Raw genomic sequence first — 18,713 nt, forward strand, 5'->3', positions numbered from 1 at the left:
GAACTTTTGTCTTTGTAACCATCTATATAGTTTGAAGAGGCAGGTAGGAAAAACCTGCAATAATCGCTTAAATTCTCATAGAGCCCACGTCCAACGAAGTATCGTTCCTGAAAAAGATAAGAAGTATCAACAACGTACTTCATAGTGCTACTTTTTTAATTATTTAAAGTCTTACGAAATGAATACCTGATAAATCCACTTAAAAAACTGGAAGAAAGATTGATCTGACATTTCTGACAGAGAATGGCACGCTGGAAGTTTGACTAAAAGTCCGAAGAGGACGCGAACAGCGGCATAACAACCCAATACTAGAATGTATAAGTGGAAGAAAAACTCATTTTGGTTTGGTTTATTTCTTTCCTGCAGAACCCTCCTGCCATATGTGTTTCTGAATGGTTAGCTGTTCTGCAGACGAACTTTATCAAGAAGAAATAGCTCATGTGAAGAGATTGGATACGTACACATAGACATATACCACAAATACTGATCCCACGCCCCACCAAATAAACCGGATAACCAGCCTGGATATAGCCATTCCTCTTGCCATGGTGTAGGCGCCATACATAAGCATAACATCAAGAAGACCTGAATAAATGAAAAACATGTATATTCAACAAGGTACGTACATCATGTATATTCAACAAGGTACGTACAAATCTACAATGTGACTTGAGTTTTCTAATAGTAAGACAACATAGTCAACCAGAGAACTTTACATTCAACGAAGTTCATAATAGCATATGTAGGCCCAGCACTGAGTAAGATCTTGAAAGTATCTATATCAAGACGCTCTTTCCTGAAGGCTATAATCGTCAAAGACTGTGGACAGGTAAAAAATTATTATTAGGAAAACTATCAAAATTAAGCAGAAAATTGTTCATATATACCACACCAACCTGGAACATAATAAACATGAAGATCCAAAGTCGGATAAAACTTCGGAAAAGGTGAAGGTATGTCCGATGCTCAACAAAGCTGCTTTTAGCCGTCTACATTGAATTCCAGGAACACGAACCAATCAAAGATGTTGCAGAAATATGGATATTAACAAGAAGACAGAAGTTAATGATTGGTGGAGAAAATGAATGACTCTAATGAGAAATCTTATGCAGTGTTTTACAGCCATCTCCTCTTGAGGAGTTAAAATTGTTGGATAATCTTATTGGTTGGAACTTGGACAATAATTCCCATTGGACGTAATTCCCCCATATAGACGTAGGGGAAAAAAAGTTACTCCCAAAACTATAAGATAAAGCACCCGCAACTGGACAAGACCCATTAAACAATTGTTTATCATGAATGAAAGAGTTCAACCACATGAAATTGAAGGCAAGAGGAACTGAGTGGTCACAGGTGATCAGTGGGCCAAACCAAGAAGGAATGAAACTATAATCATGGAATTTATCCAATATGAGCAAGACTTACCCTTTTCCGCCCTTTAGGTTTGCTTAAAAAGCGTGACTCTGTTTTCATAGGCCAGCTTAACTCAAAGCAAGCAGGTGTCCTGAATAACAAACACAGTTAATGGAGACTCCTCGAAATGAGTAAATACTTGCAAATATAATAGTACTGATAAACTACAAACCAAAAATATTCATTGAAGTCATCATAATTCCGCCATTCAGAATGTGCAGCTTTCCCACCATTGTTTCGAACAGTTTCCTACATGAGTAAATTTCAAAACCAATTTAAGGGCTCAGACGACCATATCACAAAACATTAATGACAGACACTTTTAAATCCACATTAACTAACATGCTACAAATTTCCAGAAACAGATAACAAAAATCTGATCTTAAAAACGAAGTAGGAATGTACTTTCAAATATAAAACCAGAAAAAACTAGATACTATGTCAAGAAACTGACGATCATGAAGATCGTACTCAAAACNCATGAAATTGAAGGCAAGAGGAACTGAGTGGTCACAGGTGATCAGTGGGCCAAACCAAGAAGGAATGAAACTATAATCATGGAATTTATCCAATATGAGCAAGACTTACCCTTTTCCGCCCTTTAGGTTTGCTTAAAAAGCGTGACTCTGTTTTCATAGGCCAGCTTAACTCAAAGCAAGCAGGTGTCCTGAATAACAAACACAGTTAATGGAGACTCCTCGAAATGAGTAAATACTTGCAAATATAATAGTACTGATAAACTACAAACCAAAAATATTCATTGAAGTCATCATAATTCCGCCATTCAGAATGTGCAGCTTTCCCACCATTGTTTCGAACAGTTTCCTACATGAGTAAATTTCAAAACCAATTTAAGGGCTCAGACGACCATATCACAAAACATTAATGACAGACACTTTTAAATCCACATTAACTAACATGCTACAAATTTCCAGAAACAGATAACAAAAATCTGATCTTAAAAACGAAGTAGGAATGTACTTTCAAATATAAAACCAGAAAAAACTAGATACTATGTCAAGAAACTGACGATCATGAAGATCGTACTCAAAACTCACTTAATGTTGTGAGAATTTCCTAAAAAAACTGCTACTAATCTAAGTAATATGGAGGTAACATAGAAAGTCATAACAAGGGATAGATACTCTAAATAACCAATTTATCTTTCCAAACGCTGTGATTGAGTGAAAGAAGTCACTCTCAAACTATCATTTTTGCCTAGCATTCGAAATATGTATAAACATACCAATTATCGGAGGAGAAACAGTAACATTTTGCCAAATGGAAAACTACTTTGCCAAAAATTAAGATGCACCAAAAAAAATTGTAACAGCAATGACTCACCGCTGACATTGTATCATATATAGGGCAGATAATTTTCTCAAGAAATGATACAGAACCACTCTCAGTTAAGCAACTTTCAGAACGGACAGCTTCTCCATGATCCAATTTTGCATCTAATTCCTTGGCCATCTGACCAACAAAGGTAAAGTGTGAGAAAGGATCTATTTTCACTTCGCATTGGGTGTAAAATTCAAGATCGCATGGGCCTTTTTGATCATCATTCCAGAATAAGGGTCAGGCTGGTTGCTTTAACATAAGCTAAGTGCTAAGATGCAGAGACGATCAGATGCTAGAGCGTTTCGGACAAGTTTTTTCTTGTAGCGTTGTTTACAGGATGAGAAACAGCAGAACAACACTAAATAAAAAAACTGTAAAACCTACACATCTAGATTTGTTCCTTGGCAAGGAAATACGAAACAAAAAGTAACCTAGCAAACTAATAATTAGAACAAGAGTATACTAATAGCGGAAATTGGTGCATAATCAACAACAAAATGGTATCTTACTTGGTGAAATATATAGCATATACACTCTGGAAGAAACCGGACATTAGCAGCTTCACCCCAGATTAGGAAGTACAAAGAAACAAGGAACAGCTTCCTGTCCCGGTCTATGGCTTCTAACCTGAAAATTTCAAATTTAGTAATTAACATGAACTAAACCAGTATTTCCATTACTAGAACTAGACAAAATTTTACTTGTTGTACACAAGGCGTATCCTCAAGTATTTGCACCACTTGATGTAGTTGTCCAAAACCTTCAAGAAAACCTCATTGACTGCATTCTCATCAATTTTCTACACAAGATTGAAAAAAAAATATCAAGATTTTAAGAGGACATCCTCTTAACCAACGAGAAAATCGTAGCTGTCGCTCAGTAAAGGAGCATGCCACAATAGAGTATTAAGGTCATAAGGAAGAACTCACTGGGTCATTCTGGCCAGGTACACTTAGCTGAGATTGTGCATTTGAAAGTGTGAGAACCAGATGCTCCCGTTGGTTCCTTACATTGTCTCTCTGAGTCAAAACAACACAAACAATGTAAGTGAAAGAAGAAGAAAAAACAATCAGGGAAGAGTTTGATCCAATACCACTGTACCTGAAACCCAAAAACGTACTCCAATAAATCAAACATATCTGCTCCGCGTTGTCCTGAAATCTCAAAATCATCGGGAAGCCTAGGGAAATGTTCAGTATATCTGATCGCCTGTACTGCACCACGCACCTAAATATAGACAATGGAGTTCTTTCTGAAAAAAAATTGAAAAGCTAAAACTACTGATTGAAAAATGGAAAAACAAAAAATCATTCTCGTTTAACTTACTTCAGGGAAAACCCCAATTGCATTCGTCATGGACTGCGCTTCTAGAGGGACAATGTTGTAAGGTGTAAGTTCCGCAGACAAAGTTGCGTCAGCTTTTTTAATTCGCCCAAGCTGAAAACATAAACAACAGATATCAATTAACTCATACAATATACTTTTATAACATGAAACTTAACGGAGTAATATAATGATCATAGGAAACAATTATAATCCATTCAAACAGATGCAACTTCTCAACAAAGATCTTCAATCATCAGAGTTATTATGTCTGTGTTTTGAACGCTTGGCATCCGCAAAACAGGAAGCGAGAAGCAGATTAAAATTATTTTGAATTACAAGAAGCAGTAAGTACGAGAAAGCACCTCATCCCTTATAGATCTCCCAACGCCATCTGGATCTGCATCTCTGCTTAGGACCTCTAACACTTCAATTAAGGCCCTTAATGTGGCAAAGACCTTCCTCATCTTCAAGATCCTATGGAAAAAGAGAAAAAAAATACTGTTCAATCAAAAAGGAAAAGTAAGACAACATTATCTCAGATATCATCTCCAATATACAAAATCTCATCCGCAAAAGTGAGCAGAGGCAATCATAAATTCATAATTTATATGTATCAAGATCACTTATAAGGACGTACATACCAAACAAACTAATCTACACCCAGAAAACCACTGCCAAATGAAGAACCAGCATTAACACAACTCAGGACGCATGTTTCAGTATTTACAGAAAACCAGTCATTTTATAGGGGTAGAATCCAAACAGTGTCGAAAACGAAGAAAATAACAAGGAGTTTTTAAGATGCACATACTCCCCAACATTTGACGAGAAATTTGTTCCTGATTCCCTCCATTTTTGCTCTTCCCTTTGGATATCATCCACTCTATGCCGTCTTTTATAAAGTTTGTAAAACTCCCATAGTCGTTCAATATCACGATTGCGGTCTATTGAGGCACCATCTCTCTTGGCAAGTTTTTGCTGCAAAAGCAATCAAACCCCTTTGAACTCAGAACAAGTAAACATTACCATTTGACATAAGATAAAAGCAAAAACCAAGAAAGAATGATTGCACATTTGCACTACGGACATAGCATAAGGATGCATGTGACTAAAAACCACCAATTCACTGATATAACATCGTTAAACAACTATACATATTAGAGAGAGTGTAAATAAACACCTTAATCACGGACATCAAACCAGTTTTGAATTGAAGAACACCTCTACCATCACTGTTAGGGTCCAAGTTCTGTGCCATAGAGTACGCTTGCTCACATACTACATCAGCCAAAACCAGTGTCAATATTGAGCAAAAGATGAAACATCACAAAACCTAAAAAAAAAAAATTAAGGAAGGAAGAGCGTACGAATTCTAGCGATATTAGGATCCTCAGACTGAATCTCATCAGCAGCTTGTAAGATAGCATCGATGTTCGTAGCTCGACCAAGTGAAGGAGGAACTGCTCCAGCAAGTCCGCTATTAACACGCTCATGAGCTTGTTGACCTGTATTCCTCTGCTGCTCTCTTCTTAAAGTAGAACGAACAAGCCTATCCCAATTACTATAAACCCTAGCCATATCTCACAAAAAAAAATCCTACAGAAGGATTTCAAATTTCTCCCCGAATAAAACTTTTGAGCCCTAAACAGCTTGAAACAGCATATGACAAGAGGAGATAAAAGAGGGAGAAGAAGCTGCAAAACGCGTAAAAATGCTCGAGGTGGACGATTCGAACCCGGATGTGCAGGTGGTGTGTGTTTGGATCTATGGCGGATTTAAGAGAAATAAAAACGAGTCGATTTGATTCCTTCGCAAAGTGGGTTTTCTAAAAGAGAAAAAAAAAAAAAAATCGAAAAAGTGAATTTGGAAGAGAAGAAAAAAAAAAGGAAAAGTATTATAATGAAATTACAATATTGACCCTCTCCTTTCGAGCCGTTCCAACTACGAAATAAAACCGTCGAGTCAAAAACACGGATTGACCATATGAAAAGCGGCGTCGTATTTGTTTAGCGCAACCGCGTAATACAACTTTTAAACTTTGACTTATCGGCCCATATTATTAAAAACTAGATTAAGGCCCAATGCCCAAGGTCTGTTTTGTGATTCAATAAGATATGAAACCTGCTGGGTAACCAATAAAAAAGTCAAAAAATTAAAAAGTAATCCGACCTGCCGGAATCGAACCAGCGACCTAAAGATTACAGCAACTACTACAGTCTTCCGCTCTACCAACTGAGCTAAGGTCGGTATTGATAGTTGCTTGATTTGAGTCATATATATTGTTATTTTGAAACTACGGACAGATATAATAAGATCATAAGATATACATTATGAAATATGAAGCTAAACCATAGTGTAAGCTAATTCGCTAAACCTGTATATACATCGAGTATTATATATAACGATGATAAAGCACACTGAAAATACTCAAATCTTATTTTATCAGCCTAAAAGACAAATGATGCAATTATTCGATCACCACGAGATGATTATCTATAACTACTACTTGAAAAGTACATTGTGTATATGATGGTATTTATTATACTATTGAAATAATTAATGAAAGAGATAGCTAAACACACAAAAATGGAATGAGATCGAGAGAGAGAGAGAGAGGGAAAATGACGATTGCTGAAAAAGGAGACAATGTCTGTGGAAACTCAAAGACAAGGCTAGCCCACTATTATAATCTGCAGATCTCATGATCTCATCAATGCCCAATGAAATCATTTCGACGTGGAACCTCGAAAGCCCTTAAGTTTTTCTGTTTGTTTTATTCGATATTAATTTCATATATACTTGTAGACTTCTAGTAAATTGTCCATAATATTTAGTGTTTTTGCAGTTGTGTTAAACTTACCATAAATAAATAATCTTTCGCAAGATTCCATACGATGGGCTCTACAACACAGTGTTCTTTCTTTTGAGGATAAACTCTACAGAATACGATTTTGTTGATTAACAATTTATCAGTGTAACTAATCTCTTCAAACACATTGAATGAGTACTGTCATCACCATTGAGGACATAGTTTCTCATGTCACAATTTAGAAACATTTGGTATCTCGAGTGCAAATTTATTGGATTGGAAAGCTTTAACTCAATTTTCTATTGTCTTTTGTTTCGAGTTGTATAAATGTATTTTGTTCAAACTTTACGTCTCTCAAAATTTTGACTAGTATATGAAGAATCCACAATTAATAAATTTTCACATGGTTCCATTATTTTTGAGTCCATCGCTTACTCTGCCACTCGCATCAATGTCCATGCTATTAACTTAATGCACACCACCGATCTTCTTAAATACGACTATTTCGAATTTTCCTTGTTAGAATGCAGCACATTTGTATTTTTTTTTTCTTCTAGAAGCACTACTTCCTAAAGAGTTAAAAGAAATTTCTTACAACAAATGTTTTAAAATTAAAGTACAACAAACTATTCAGTTAAAATTCACAAGCGCCACTTCATAAACAGATATGTCATCTTGCCTAATCAAAAATTGACAAATGTTGGAAAACATATCAATAGCAAACAAGTTTCGAGTAACATGTGTTTTTATTAGTGATGTATATTTGTTTTATTAGTATAAAATAATTGAATGTAGAACATTAATTATCATAAAATAACAAAGGAGGAAAAGAGAAGAATGGGTCACTAATGCTTTGTGGGCTAGTTTTCTTAACGAATGTTTGGTGTTTCAATTATTGTCTTGTACGCATATACCAAATGCGAATGTAAAGCTACTTCACATTGTTTAGTCGTATTCGTCCATTTATTTTTGTTTGTTTATAGATAGACTGAGTGATGGCCACTCACTACGTGCATGATTTGTATTGTTGTTTATATACTGATGATCTGGCTAGAAAGAAAATTGGTTATACCCAAACATTTAAATCGTTTTAATTAAGATTTTTTATTTTTATAAAAAAAAAATGAATTTCAATATAGCAAACAATTGTATTTATATTTTACCTCACAATTAAATTGGTTCATAGGTATATATGATTATGTTTCAATGAGTTTTATTTTCTCTTTGATTTTGTTAGGCTTTAGTTTAATTTTTTTTCGATAGAAAGAATGTATAAGCATTTCGGTAAATATTTCTGGTTTAGTTTGGATTTGAAAGTTGGTTAATACTTAAGAGACTAAAAATCAATTTAAAAGTAAAACAGATTTGGCAACTGGCCTTTTACACTCCATTTTAGCGATGGTACTTGATGATATACATTGTTGAGATAAGTGTGACCATGGTATGGAATAACTGAACCACATTTTCAAACACTTTTGTTTATGAGACAAAATTGACAAACAATATGATATTGAATACATTTACTTTACACAAGATGATAAGCCAAATAACAAAATTTATTTGTGAAACAAACAACCACATAATAATAATAATGAAACAAAAAGAAGAAAAAAATCCCAAAATTTTACCAAGCTCTTTGTGGTATTTTCTTTGATGTAATTAAAATTCTCAAACGTTGGGACATTTCTCAAATATTTCCTAACGCCTACATTCTGGCGTTAAAGAATGATCACGCTTATAATCTTTGCAATAGTTGTATACCATACTATGTGTTTGAACCCATCTCATGGCTTGGTACTGTTGACGGGATAGGCCGCCAGAACGGTAAGGTGAAGCAGATATAGGACGGCACCGTGATGATGAGTAGGCAGTGCAACCGATCGCCTTGAAATTAGTGTATTTGGCAGTAAAAGGTTGATATTTGTAATCAGCTTTGTATTTACCATTCTCAGTTGCCCAAGTAGAAGCGTCCCATATGGAACCATAAAGCCACATTGGTCTTAAAGGAAATGTATACGCACTCTTCTTCGGGTATCTTCTTATGGGAATATCATCCACAAAAAATCTAAATTACAAAAGGAACAAAAAAAATCAATATTAATTTACTAAATAAGGAATATGCCAAGATTAAACTATGTATGTTTCATAGTAGTATCTAGGCATTATGAAAGTATGAGACTTTTAAATAAACAAAAATTAATAATAACAAATATAAATGCTTAAATTTGGTAGGTAGATTCTGTATGTCCCATTGAGGTGGCACCTCATACTCTCATAGGGCATACTTAGTTAAGAGAATTAAAAACTTTAGTAAAAGCTGGCACTTTGGTTCGGCCCAGACAAATAAAACACATGAGAAGATTATTGATTATTTATAAACCTACAAAGAAAAAAAAAAATCAAGTATAATTGTCCACCGTCGTACGGTCAGTGTCTGTCTCTTTCTTGTTCGTGTATCTATTTACATCTTTCCTTGCCCGAATAATGCAACATAAGGGGGAAGCAGATCTTTTCCCAATTATAAAATAACATTTTAAGAAACGTATTTTTTTTTGTTTGTTTGTTTACTATATGGCTCTAGATACATCCACCTAGGTCCGTGACCAAAAAAACGAGTTTATCGTAACTTCTCGTATGAACACGGATCTTATATAACTACACACTATGGTAATTAAAGGGTTATAAAGTCATAAAGATTTTACCCAAAAACAAAAAAAAAAATCTAGAGACATTTAAGTAGAAGAAGGCTTACATGATTTCTCTAGGGCTCCAAAGAATAGCATAATGGTGAAATTCTTTAGTGGGATCAAACCACAAGTGAAACTTCATCTCACGACCAATGATTTTGCCATCACCACTTCCTCTAATGTAAACATTCGTCTGAAGTGTGTAAGGCTTCCCAAATGTTGTCCCCAAAAATTCTATGTCCACCTCATCATGGAACCCTGGATGTGCCTCATTATTTGATAGCTGCAAAAATTAATTTAATTAAGATCACTAAATGTAATTAAAAAGTACGTAATTAAGAGAGTCTCTAGCTAGGCTCACATAGAGAGATGTGATGACTCCGGCAGTGTAGCCAGGTTGGAGTTTGATGTTTGCTCCAAAGTAGCCTGATCTAAATGGCTTTACCGACTTGAACCCACTTCCTATAATAATAAACCCCAAATACATTGTTGATAATAAGAAATAAATTTCACATCACACTTGAACTACCTACATCAGAAAACGAGAATAGTTTGATTAGTACCTGAGGTTCGATCAAGCCAAATAGTGAGGGCATTTTGGTCCATTCTTTGATGCTGAGGACCCCAAAGATTCCTAAAACCTTTGTAGAAGTTCAGGGAGCTAACCTTGGAGCTTGGCCAATAACCAGGTGATGGTGGCCAGTAAGCATTCACTGAGGATCCCCAAAACACCAACAAGTGGAAGATAGAGAGAAGAGAGATCAAAGAGTTGCCCATTTTCATTTTCTTCTTCTTTTGTGTGGAGTGGAAAGAAGAAGAGTGGAGTATATAAATGCAGAGAGAGATGATGATGTGGGGATGGATGGACATGAGTAGCATGGCATATTATATTATAAGCCTTTATGATGGAAATTGCAATTGAAATGGGTCCTAACTATTTGGACCCACTCACGAAAATACATTATGAAAATGAGTGGTCCACTCACCTAAAGACTCTTAAAACGGTCTAAAAATATAAAAACATCACTAGCATTATTACGTTGCTCTTCTGAGATATACACTTACTTACATGCTCTATAAATTTATGGAAAATCTTAGGTTAAGATCATATTCACACAAATTGACCGATACACGGACGGACAAAGTGGTTTCAACACCGATTAACATGGCCTACGACAACCTTGCGTACGTAAGATTCCCCTGCGCATCTCATCATCTTCAAAATCTACCACCAGCTTTATCTCTTCTTCTTTTTTTTTTTTCTTTTTTCTTTGCTATGATAGTAAGATATTACAAGATATGAAGAAGTGATGTTGTGGAAAGCTATTAAGGTAATGCTGCCAAAGAAGAAGAAAAGTTGATTGAACCGCAACTTTCGTATATATATAGAAAAGGCCATGAACTCTCATTAATCAAAATAGTCTTTAAGATTTCACTGACCTTTTTGTACGCATTTTGTCAACATTTATATTCTGTTAACAGTGTTAATCGAGTATTAGCGGATATTAGTTCGATTCTCAAGCCAATACCATGTTGCTTATTAGATTTGAAAGGAATGCTTGGTAATCATTGCAAATGAGATATTAACGATTTTAAGTTGATTAGCAAATGTTAATAGTGAGCAATCTTGACTTAGCTTAGTCATCTATGCTCAACTATGGTTCGTAAAGTTTGCGTTTGCTTCTTACTTTTTAACTTTCCTGTTTGGTCGATAACATAATTGTTTCATTCTTGTGACTAAATTCTCAATCCATGATATATATGTCCCTTATATAATCTTCAGTATCATATTTCTTATTTCATTAACCATCCAAATAGACGACATATGAGTTCAAAAACTACATGGATATTTACATTGCGGTTGAAACGTTTCGAGACTAATTTGTTACCATTAAAAATATATATATGCAAGAGCACGATATACTTTTTTCATAAAAATTTACTCATTTTATGCAGGGCTATCCATCCTTGACGACATTTTTCCATTCAAATTATTAAAACAATTACTCAAAATTTGATGACATTATACACTGCCACCGTTCACATATCTTTTGTTACATTTGTCCTACATTATTTATTATTCGAGCTTTACTTGTTTTTCACTTGTTTCACACAAGCTGTCTTGCTCCATATCCCATTATAAAAAGGATCTGAATGATTAGTTTCCAATAGTGCACGTACGCCTGATCATAACAAATATGTACATTAAATATATATTGCTATAGTGATTAATTAATCACAAGAATTATTATTAAAGGTGTGACCCAAATTTTCGAACGAGGGTAAACTTACCCAAAAGAGTGTGATTTAGGGGTTCAAGAGAATTGGATTAAATCCGTGATTAGTTTTAAAATCCGATAATCATTATTAGGAATCCTATAACTCCGCTTTGTCGACATAAACGTAGGGCCTTTATCCATTTTATTTCTCTTGGTTGCACTTGCAGGAGATATAAATTAAATCTTAAACTTTACCTTAGCCAGATGCCAAAATATCGATTCCTTAAATATATATATATATATATATGCGTATTATAGAGAGTGAAACATGTACTATAGTTTTTGTTAAAAAGGATAATGGGTTCGATTAATAATTTTGTTTTACTAATAAACTCATTGTAACAAAAAAAAATATATATATGTTCTACTCGGAAAAAAATGCATATAGTTATTGACCTTAACCAACAATAATTATAAGCATTGATTGACAGATGATCAAAACTCATTGTAACAAAAAAAAAATGTTCTACTCGGAAAAAAAATGCATATAGTTATTGACCTTAACCAACAATAATAAGCATTGATTGACAAATGATAACATAATTATAATACGTTAATATTCAATTTTCTGGGAGATTGTATTTATGTATCACATTACGTATAAATTATGGAAGTAGTACTTCCGAACCTCTTTTGTCCCAAGGTCCTACCTAAAATAAAGAACTTGGTAAAAATATTAAATTTTATAATCTTATAAACAAATTAAAATTGAGAAGATGTCCCCGAAAGGACAATGCTGAAATTCAATAATATTCGAAATTAAATGCATAAATATTATTTAAAAATAAATAAAATTATATAAGCTTTCACTATTTGTGTCGGTAACGGTGTTACGGTGATACGAGTCTTGATTATCGACGGTTGCCGGACCCATCTGACCGACAAAATTAATTCANATGTACATTAAATATATATTGCTATAGTGATTAATTAATCACAAGAATTATTATTAAAGGTGTGACCCAAATTTTCGAACGAGGGTAAACTTACCCAAAAGAGTGTGATTTAGGGGTTCAAGAGAATTGGATTAAATCCGTGATTAGTTTTAAAATCCGATAATCATTATTAGGAATCCTATAACTCCGCTTTGTCGACATAAACGTAGGGCCTTTATCCATTTTATTTCTCTTGGTTGCACTTGCAGGAGATATAAATTAAATCTTAAACTTTACCTTAGCCAGATGCCAAAATATCGATTCCTTAAATATATATATATATATATATGCGTATTATAGAGAGTGAAACATGTACTATAGTTTTTGTTAAAAAGGATAATGGGTTCGATTAATAATTTTGTTTTACTAATAAACTCATTGTAACAAAAAAAAATATATATATGTTCTACTCGGAAAAAAATGCATATAGTTATTGACCTTAACCAACAATAATTATAAGCATTGATTGACAGATGATCAAAACTCATTGTAACAAAAAAAAAATGTTCTACTCGGAAAAAAAATGCATATAGTTATTGACCTTAACCAACAATAATAAGCATTGATTGACAAATGATAACATAATTATAATACGTTAATATTCAATTTTCTGGGAGATTGTATTTATGTATCACATTACGTATAAATTATGGAAGTAGTACTTCCGAACCTCTTTTGTCCCAAGGTCCTACCTAAAATAAAGAACTTGGTAAAAATATTAAATTTTATAATCTTATAAACAAATTAAAATTGAGAAGATGTCCCCGAAAGGACAATGCTGAAATTCAATAATATTCGAAATTAAATGCATAAATATTATTTAAAAATAAATAAAATTATATAAGCTTTCACTATTTGTGTCGGTAACGGTGTTACGGTGATACGAGTCTTGATTATCGACGGTTGCCGGACCCATCTGACCGACAAAATTAATTCATTAATTCATTTGCCAAAAACCAACTTCATTATTCTTTGGTTTACTAATTTCGTATGCAGAAAATTTTACAATAATGAAGTTGGATTAAGATCATGCATTTATCTCATTACTTCTTCTTTTTTTTCGGTGGAGAAGTCATTTGTTTTGATGCATTTTGTTATTAGCAACAATGATCTCGTTTTCATCGGTAAATAACGAAAGATGCGTTTGTGATTTACCGTTTAAAAAAATGCATTGTTTCAATTATTCATAGATGTGGAACGGTGCTTAAGATTGTCGTTTAAAACGAGCGTTTTGACGAACGAGTTTTATAAAACATATGTAAAGTAAGAATGTTTTGATCAGCTTCTAGTTTTCAAACATAATTGATTTTTTCACTATTCTAAAAACATTTTTTTATTGTACTAGTTTTTAAACCACTTCAGCTGTCCTTAAAAAAAATATTAAAAATACTACTAATACCAAATTCCACTCAACCATTTAAGTTTTCGAGAATATTAGCAAAGGTTTACCTACGTATCGAATGTTTTTATTGGACTCGGAAACTCGAAATTTCTTAATATATATTACATTTTGTTTTGTGCACCCAAATTATATGTTGTCTATCAAAAAAAGTGATCGTATATTTAGGAAAAAGAAATTTACGAGAGTATCAGCCAAAATATAAGCTAAACTATAAAACAATATTAATTACATTCTACTTATTATATATTCCGCGAAATAACTGATATAATAAACATATAAAATTATAATATTTGGAAATGATTTGCGGCTACTAAATATCAACTTGCCTACATACTAACTCTGCTAAAATAGATAGTGTTTTGCTGAAATTACGTATTACGAGTTGTGTAGTTAGTATTTAATGAACAAAATTTACCCTCAAATACGAATACAATTGTTTTACTTCCATTATACAATATAGTGAAGAAGTTTATTTTAAAAAAAATTAGTAAAAGAAGAAGATTAGCATTCTATCATTAAAATTGACCCTCACATGGTAAAATTTCAACGACATAAAGAAAAGAGGAATACTTCATTCAACCATTTCTGTTTCCCTTCGTCAAGTCAACCTTTTGCACCTTTGACAAAACTGATATGAACTGATTGATATAACTGCTTTAATGTTCTTGTTTAGTGAGTTTGAATTCCCATTGTATTAAGATGCGATAATGCGACTACGACATTATTGGACCGAGTTCTAAGACTGTTTAAGATTATTTTCGATTCATACCAAATTAACGGGAGAATGATAAAACACTCTCCTAACACTCATCCTAACAATATTCTTATTCTTCTTTTTTTGGATTTAACAACGTCGAGAGCTTGAGTGTGTGTGACTTTAACATATGCTAGAGAAAAACCCTTGTAATCGCTCATGACTGATAAATTCTTTGTCGAGACGTAGATCACCAAAAAATTCGGATTTAGATTGAAGATCGTACTAATATTTTTTTTTTAACAGTTGGTTAGATATAGAACTTGGATATTATGTTATCGTACGTTTGCTTCATTTAGGGAATACTCCCTCCGTTTCATAATATAAGATGTTTAGAAAAAAAATTTTGTTTCATAATATATGATGTTTACAACTTTCTATGCAACTTTTTGATTAATTTTATATTATGCAGTATTTGTTAAACTTTGTAAAAGTAATTATTATTTAATATGCGTGTTTTAACTAAAACATCCTATATTTTGAAACGGATGGAGTATTTAACTGACTGAAAAAAAGAAAGAAAGAGAGAATATTAAACCAAATAATCATCTAACCAACAATATTAATTAGGCCGTGACAACAACTTTTCCATCAATTATGATATAGGTAAGAGCTATTTGTAGACAATTTAACTGGAAGCATTATAAAATGTGGAAATAAGCTTACGTGGACGTGTGATTCTATAATTTATATGTATGGAATTATTAAATATGGAGTGTAGCATTATACGTGGGACTGTAAAACGGAAGTGTCTTGATCTACACACACTTGGATGCTTATATGATAAGATGTAGTCATGTAGAAGAACCATGTCAATATGTACATAATTGAAGAACGTTATGTCATGTTAGTGCTGATAATAATTTATGAGGTCTTTTGGATGCTTGCACAACAATACATGCCACACGACAAAATCAATGAGTTGAGTGATCGATGGCTTTCTAATCACAAATCTATTTCTTTCTTTCCTTTTTCTAGATTTAAATCTATATTTTCTTTCTGCATAATTGTTCTTTGTTTGTGACGTTTGGAAACCACAATCGAGATATCTGAAATCTAAACTCGAAGTCGAAGCTACACGTAATGATTGATAAGTGGATTCTTTATTATTATGTATTTTTTTTGTTTGCATATTATGTACGGACCATAAAAGACTATCACTTATCTTCAAAGATAAGAGTTCATCATCCACATTCTGATGCTTTTCTTTTATATTTTGCTGTCAATATGGAGTTCTGTTTTTGTAACAAATAATATATTTTTGCTTTTTTTTTTTTTTTAACTCGAAAATTGATGTAGGTTAAAAGCACCATCTTTTTGTCATGATCGATGACTAGAGGATGTATATTTTAATTTTCTTTTATATATAAAAGGCAATGCTATTCATAGCGGGCGATTTACAATGTTAAGAAAATGCGAGGTAAGAAAAAACATAGTAGAAACTAATCACATGAATATGTGTTTAACAAAAAAGGAATGAATAAGTCCTTGAACAAACAAAAAAACTTAAAACACATGAAAGAGACATAACTAACTAGCCCAAAGGAATAAACGCGAAGGACGGACACCCGATCAAAGGAAGCATCGAAGAACGTTGAAGACGAGACTACGAAAGCTATCAAATCCCATGGTGCAACGGCGGCTGTAGCCTGTAGGTATAGAATTTCTTTTTTTTCACTACAATTCTCCTAAAAATATAGGAATCGTATAGTTTTGCCGACAAAAAAAGATTGTAGGAAAAACGAATTGTGAACCCAAAAGTTAGATGAAACCAAGTTGAATGGTGGGTGAGTAAAGTTGACTCGGAAGAAGATCAGCTTCGTTAAATATTAGAAAATTGTAACCCACCAAAATAATTGAGGGACAATTTGTTGAATAGTTTAAGATGAGTAAAAAATTAACGAGGTAACATGTTAAATGGCATTCACCTATTAACATATTGTTTATGAGGTGGACAACGAGATCAAGTAAAACATATTTTATGAAGTATTGACATCTTTCTAGACTTCCTATTTGTGTGATATTTTTCTTCTCTTTTTTTCTTCAACCTTCATATCTCCTTCTATATTTGTTTAATTTTAACGATATTAGTTCATTACAAGAAAAATAAAACTTTAAGGTGTCAGTTATGATTAACATATACGAAAAACCCCTACATTTTTTTCTCCCAAGCTCGAATATCGAAGCGCCGCTACCCCCAAACCTCTCTGACGTCGGTGGGGTTTTTGCTCGCCGGCGTTGGGGTATCTCGACCTTAGTTCTCTGTCTCTGCTTTCGTTGCTCCTTTAAACCCTTTGTGCAATTTCTTTTTCCCTGTTTGAGTCTTCTTTTGCAACCCTCGCATACCCGCTTCACTCACTCAGATTCAGGTAGAGGCTCGCGCATCATCGAATACAGAGGTCGGAGGAGACTGAAAAACTCCCATATATGTGACCCCGACAAAGCCCCAATACTGGCGGAAATCAAGTCCCTTTACTTCTCTAATTCCCGATCTGGAATGGCCATTGTCTCTACAGTATCCTCTACGACAACGTCACCCGAGCCTTGGCAGGCAGAGACGGAGACGGCGACTGATGAGGATACCTTCAGAGATTTGCGTCTTCTTCGATATTGGACTACCGCCTTGAATCCAAGTCACTGTCGGAGCTCGACAGATCTAATTTTGCTACTGGACTACCGGCTTGATTGCAAGATCTTGCCCAACCTCCAAAAGCCCAGGTTCTCGCTTTCTAATCCCCAGATATCCTATCGACTTTGCTTAGCCTATTTGGTTATCCTCGGTGTCCGAAGACTGCATCAAAGAACCCATTTAGCTAGGTTGTTTTGGATGTTCAAAGGATTTGTTGGAACTATGGTACATGCTAAGTTTGTGACTTTGTCTGTTGGATTCAAAAACTGGATTCACCAAGCTTTACTTAAATCCCAGAACCCTTTCCCCTGTACGAAGCTCAGGTCTATTATCCCCTTGTCCGTGTCTCGCTTTTTAAACACCTTGTGTGGAATTCTTGATCATCATTTTTCATGGCAGAGAGGATCCACCTGGTTTGTTGCGGCTTTACACGTTTATTTTGCACCTGTTAGTAGCTTCTTGGGTGAGCCTTACTGCTCCCATTACCCTGCAGCCATCCTCTTGTTTGAAGCCCAGGTTTGTGTTCTATCTATCAGCGCCTCACTGTAGATATAATCTGTGTGGAATTCTTGATCACCATTTCCATGGCAGAGAGGATCCACCTTTTATATTACGATTCCACGAGCTCTGCTTGAGTATCATGGTCTTAGCTTCACTTATGAACTCTTTATCTCCTAAGTTCTTGAAGTCCCGTGGCATTATGACCCCATCTCCATGGAGTGGGTGTTACCACTACAACATCCAGAGCTTTACACCGAATCCAATCACATCTTTTAACCCTCCCTTTACCCTCAATCAGAGTATCCTCAACCCTGCTCGACCTCCTAACAAAGCTAACCTTCGGGTAGACATCCTCACCCCGGTGAGTATCTCAGCTTTGGCTATCTCAACGTCACTTGGTCTTCGATACAAGACAGTGGCCACATCTTCTTCCACAGACTTGTTCTTGGAAGTCGCATCGTTATTGCTTGAACTCACAGGTTCTAAAACCTTTGTTAGGATATGGTTCATAGCTCTCAAGATTACAATCTGGATGATCTCTATCTATTTTTATTTTTGTTTTAAATAGAATGAAACATATGTTTGCAAAAAAAAAAAAAAAAAAAAAAAAAAAAAAAAAAAAAAAAAAAAAAAAAAA

The 18,713-nt window shown here is 34.1% G+C and overlaps 2 protein-coding genes and 1 non-coding gene across 3 annotated transcripts in view; all 3 read right to left on the bottom strand.

Annotated features, from left to right (window-relative positions):
• LOC104792466 (callose synthase 10) overlaps positions 1-5,908 on the bottom strand; it is an 18,918-nt gene extending 13,010 nt beyond the window's left edge. The window contains exons 1-17 of the mRNA XM_010518612.2: positions 5,448-5,908; positions 5,261-5,358; positions 4,892-5,058; positions 4,443-4,554; positions 4,081-4,191; positions 3,856-3,981; positions 3,684-3,773; positions 3,456-3,553; positions 3,264-3,381; positions 2,758-2,886; positions 2,162-2,238; positions 2,002-2,080; positions 897-989; positions 717-819; positions 462-585; positions 187-373; positions 55-107 (exon numbers count right to left, since the gene is read on the bottom strand). Coding sequence (XP_010516914.1) covers positions 55-107; positions 187-373; positions 462-585; positions 717-819; positions 897-989; positions 2,002-2,080; positions 2,162-2,238; positions 2,758-2,886; positions 3,264-3,381; positions 3,456-3,553; positions 3,684-3,773; positions 3,856-3,981; positions 4,081-4,191; positions 4,443-4,554; positions 4,892-5,058; positions 5,261-5,358; positions 5,448-5,658 — 1,976 coding nt within the window. The 5' untranslated portion in view covers positions 5,659-5,908. The remainder of the gene's footprint in view (positions 1-54; positions 108-186; positions 374-461; positions 586-716; positions 820-896; positions 990-2,001; positions 2,081-2,161; positions 2,239-2,757; positions 2,887-3,263; positions 3,382-3,455; positions 3,554-3,683; positions 3,774-3,855; positions 3,982-4,080; positions 4,192-4,442; positions 4,555-4,891; positions 5,059-5,260; positions 5,359-5,447) is intronic.
• TRNAY-GUA lies at positions 6,244-6,327 on the bottom strand. The gene is given in 2 exon segments: positions 6,244-6,279; positions 6,291-6,327. It is a non-coding gene; the product is annotated as a tRNA-Tyr (tRNA).
• LOC104792467 (probable xyloglucan endotransglucosylase/hydrolase protein 32) lies at positions 8,442-10,395 on the bottom strand. Its single transcript, XM_010518613.1, has 4 exons — positions 10,140-10,395; positions 9,938-10,038; positions 9,642-9,859; positions 8,442-8,954 (listed from the first exon to the last, which is right to left on the bottom strand). Exons 1-4 carry the CDS (start codon positions 10,357-10,359, stop codon positions 8,588-8,590), a joined length of 906 nt encoding a protein of 301 aa, XP_010516915.1. The 5' UTR covers positions 10,360-10,395; the 3' UTR covers positions 8,442-8,587.

Source organism: Camelina sativa, chromosome 6 (assembly GCF_000633955.1).
Source record: "Camelina sativa cultivar DH55 chromosome 6, Cs, whole genome shotgun sequence".
NCBI classification, from domain to species: Eukaryota; Viridiplantae; Streptophyta; class Magnoliopsida; order Brassicales; family Brassicaceae; genus Camelina; species Camelina sativa.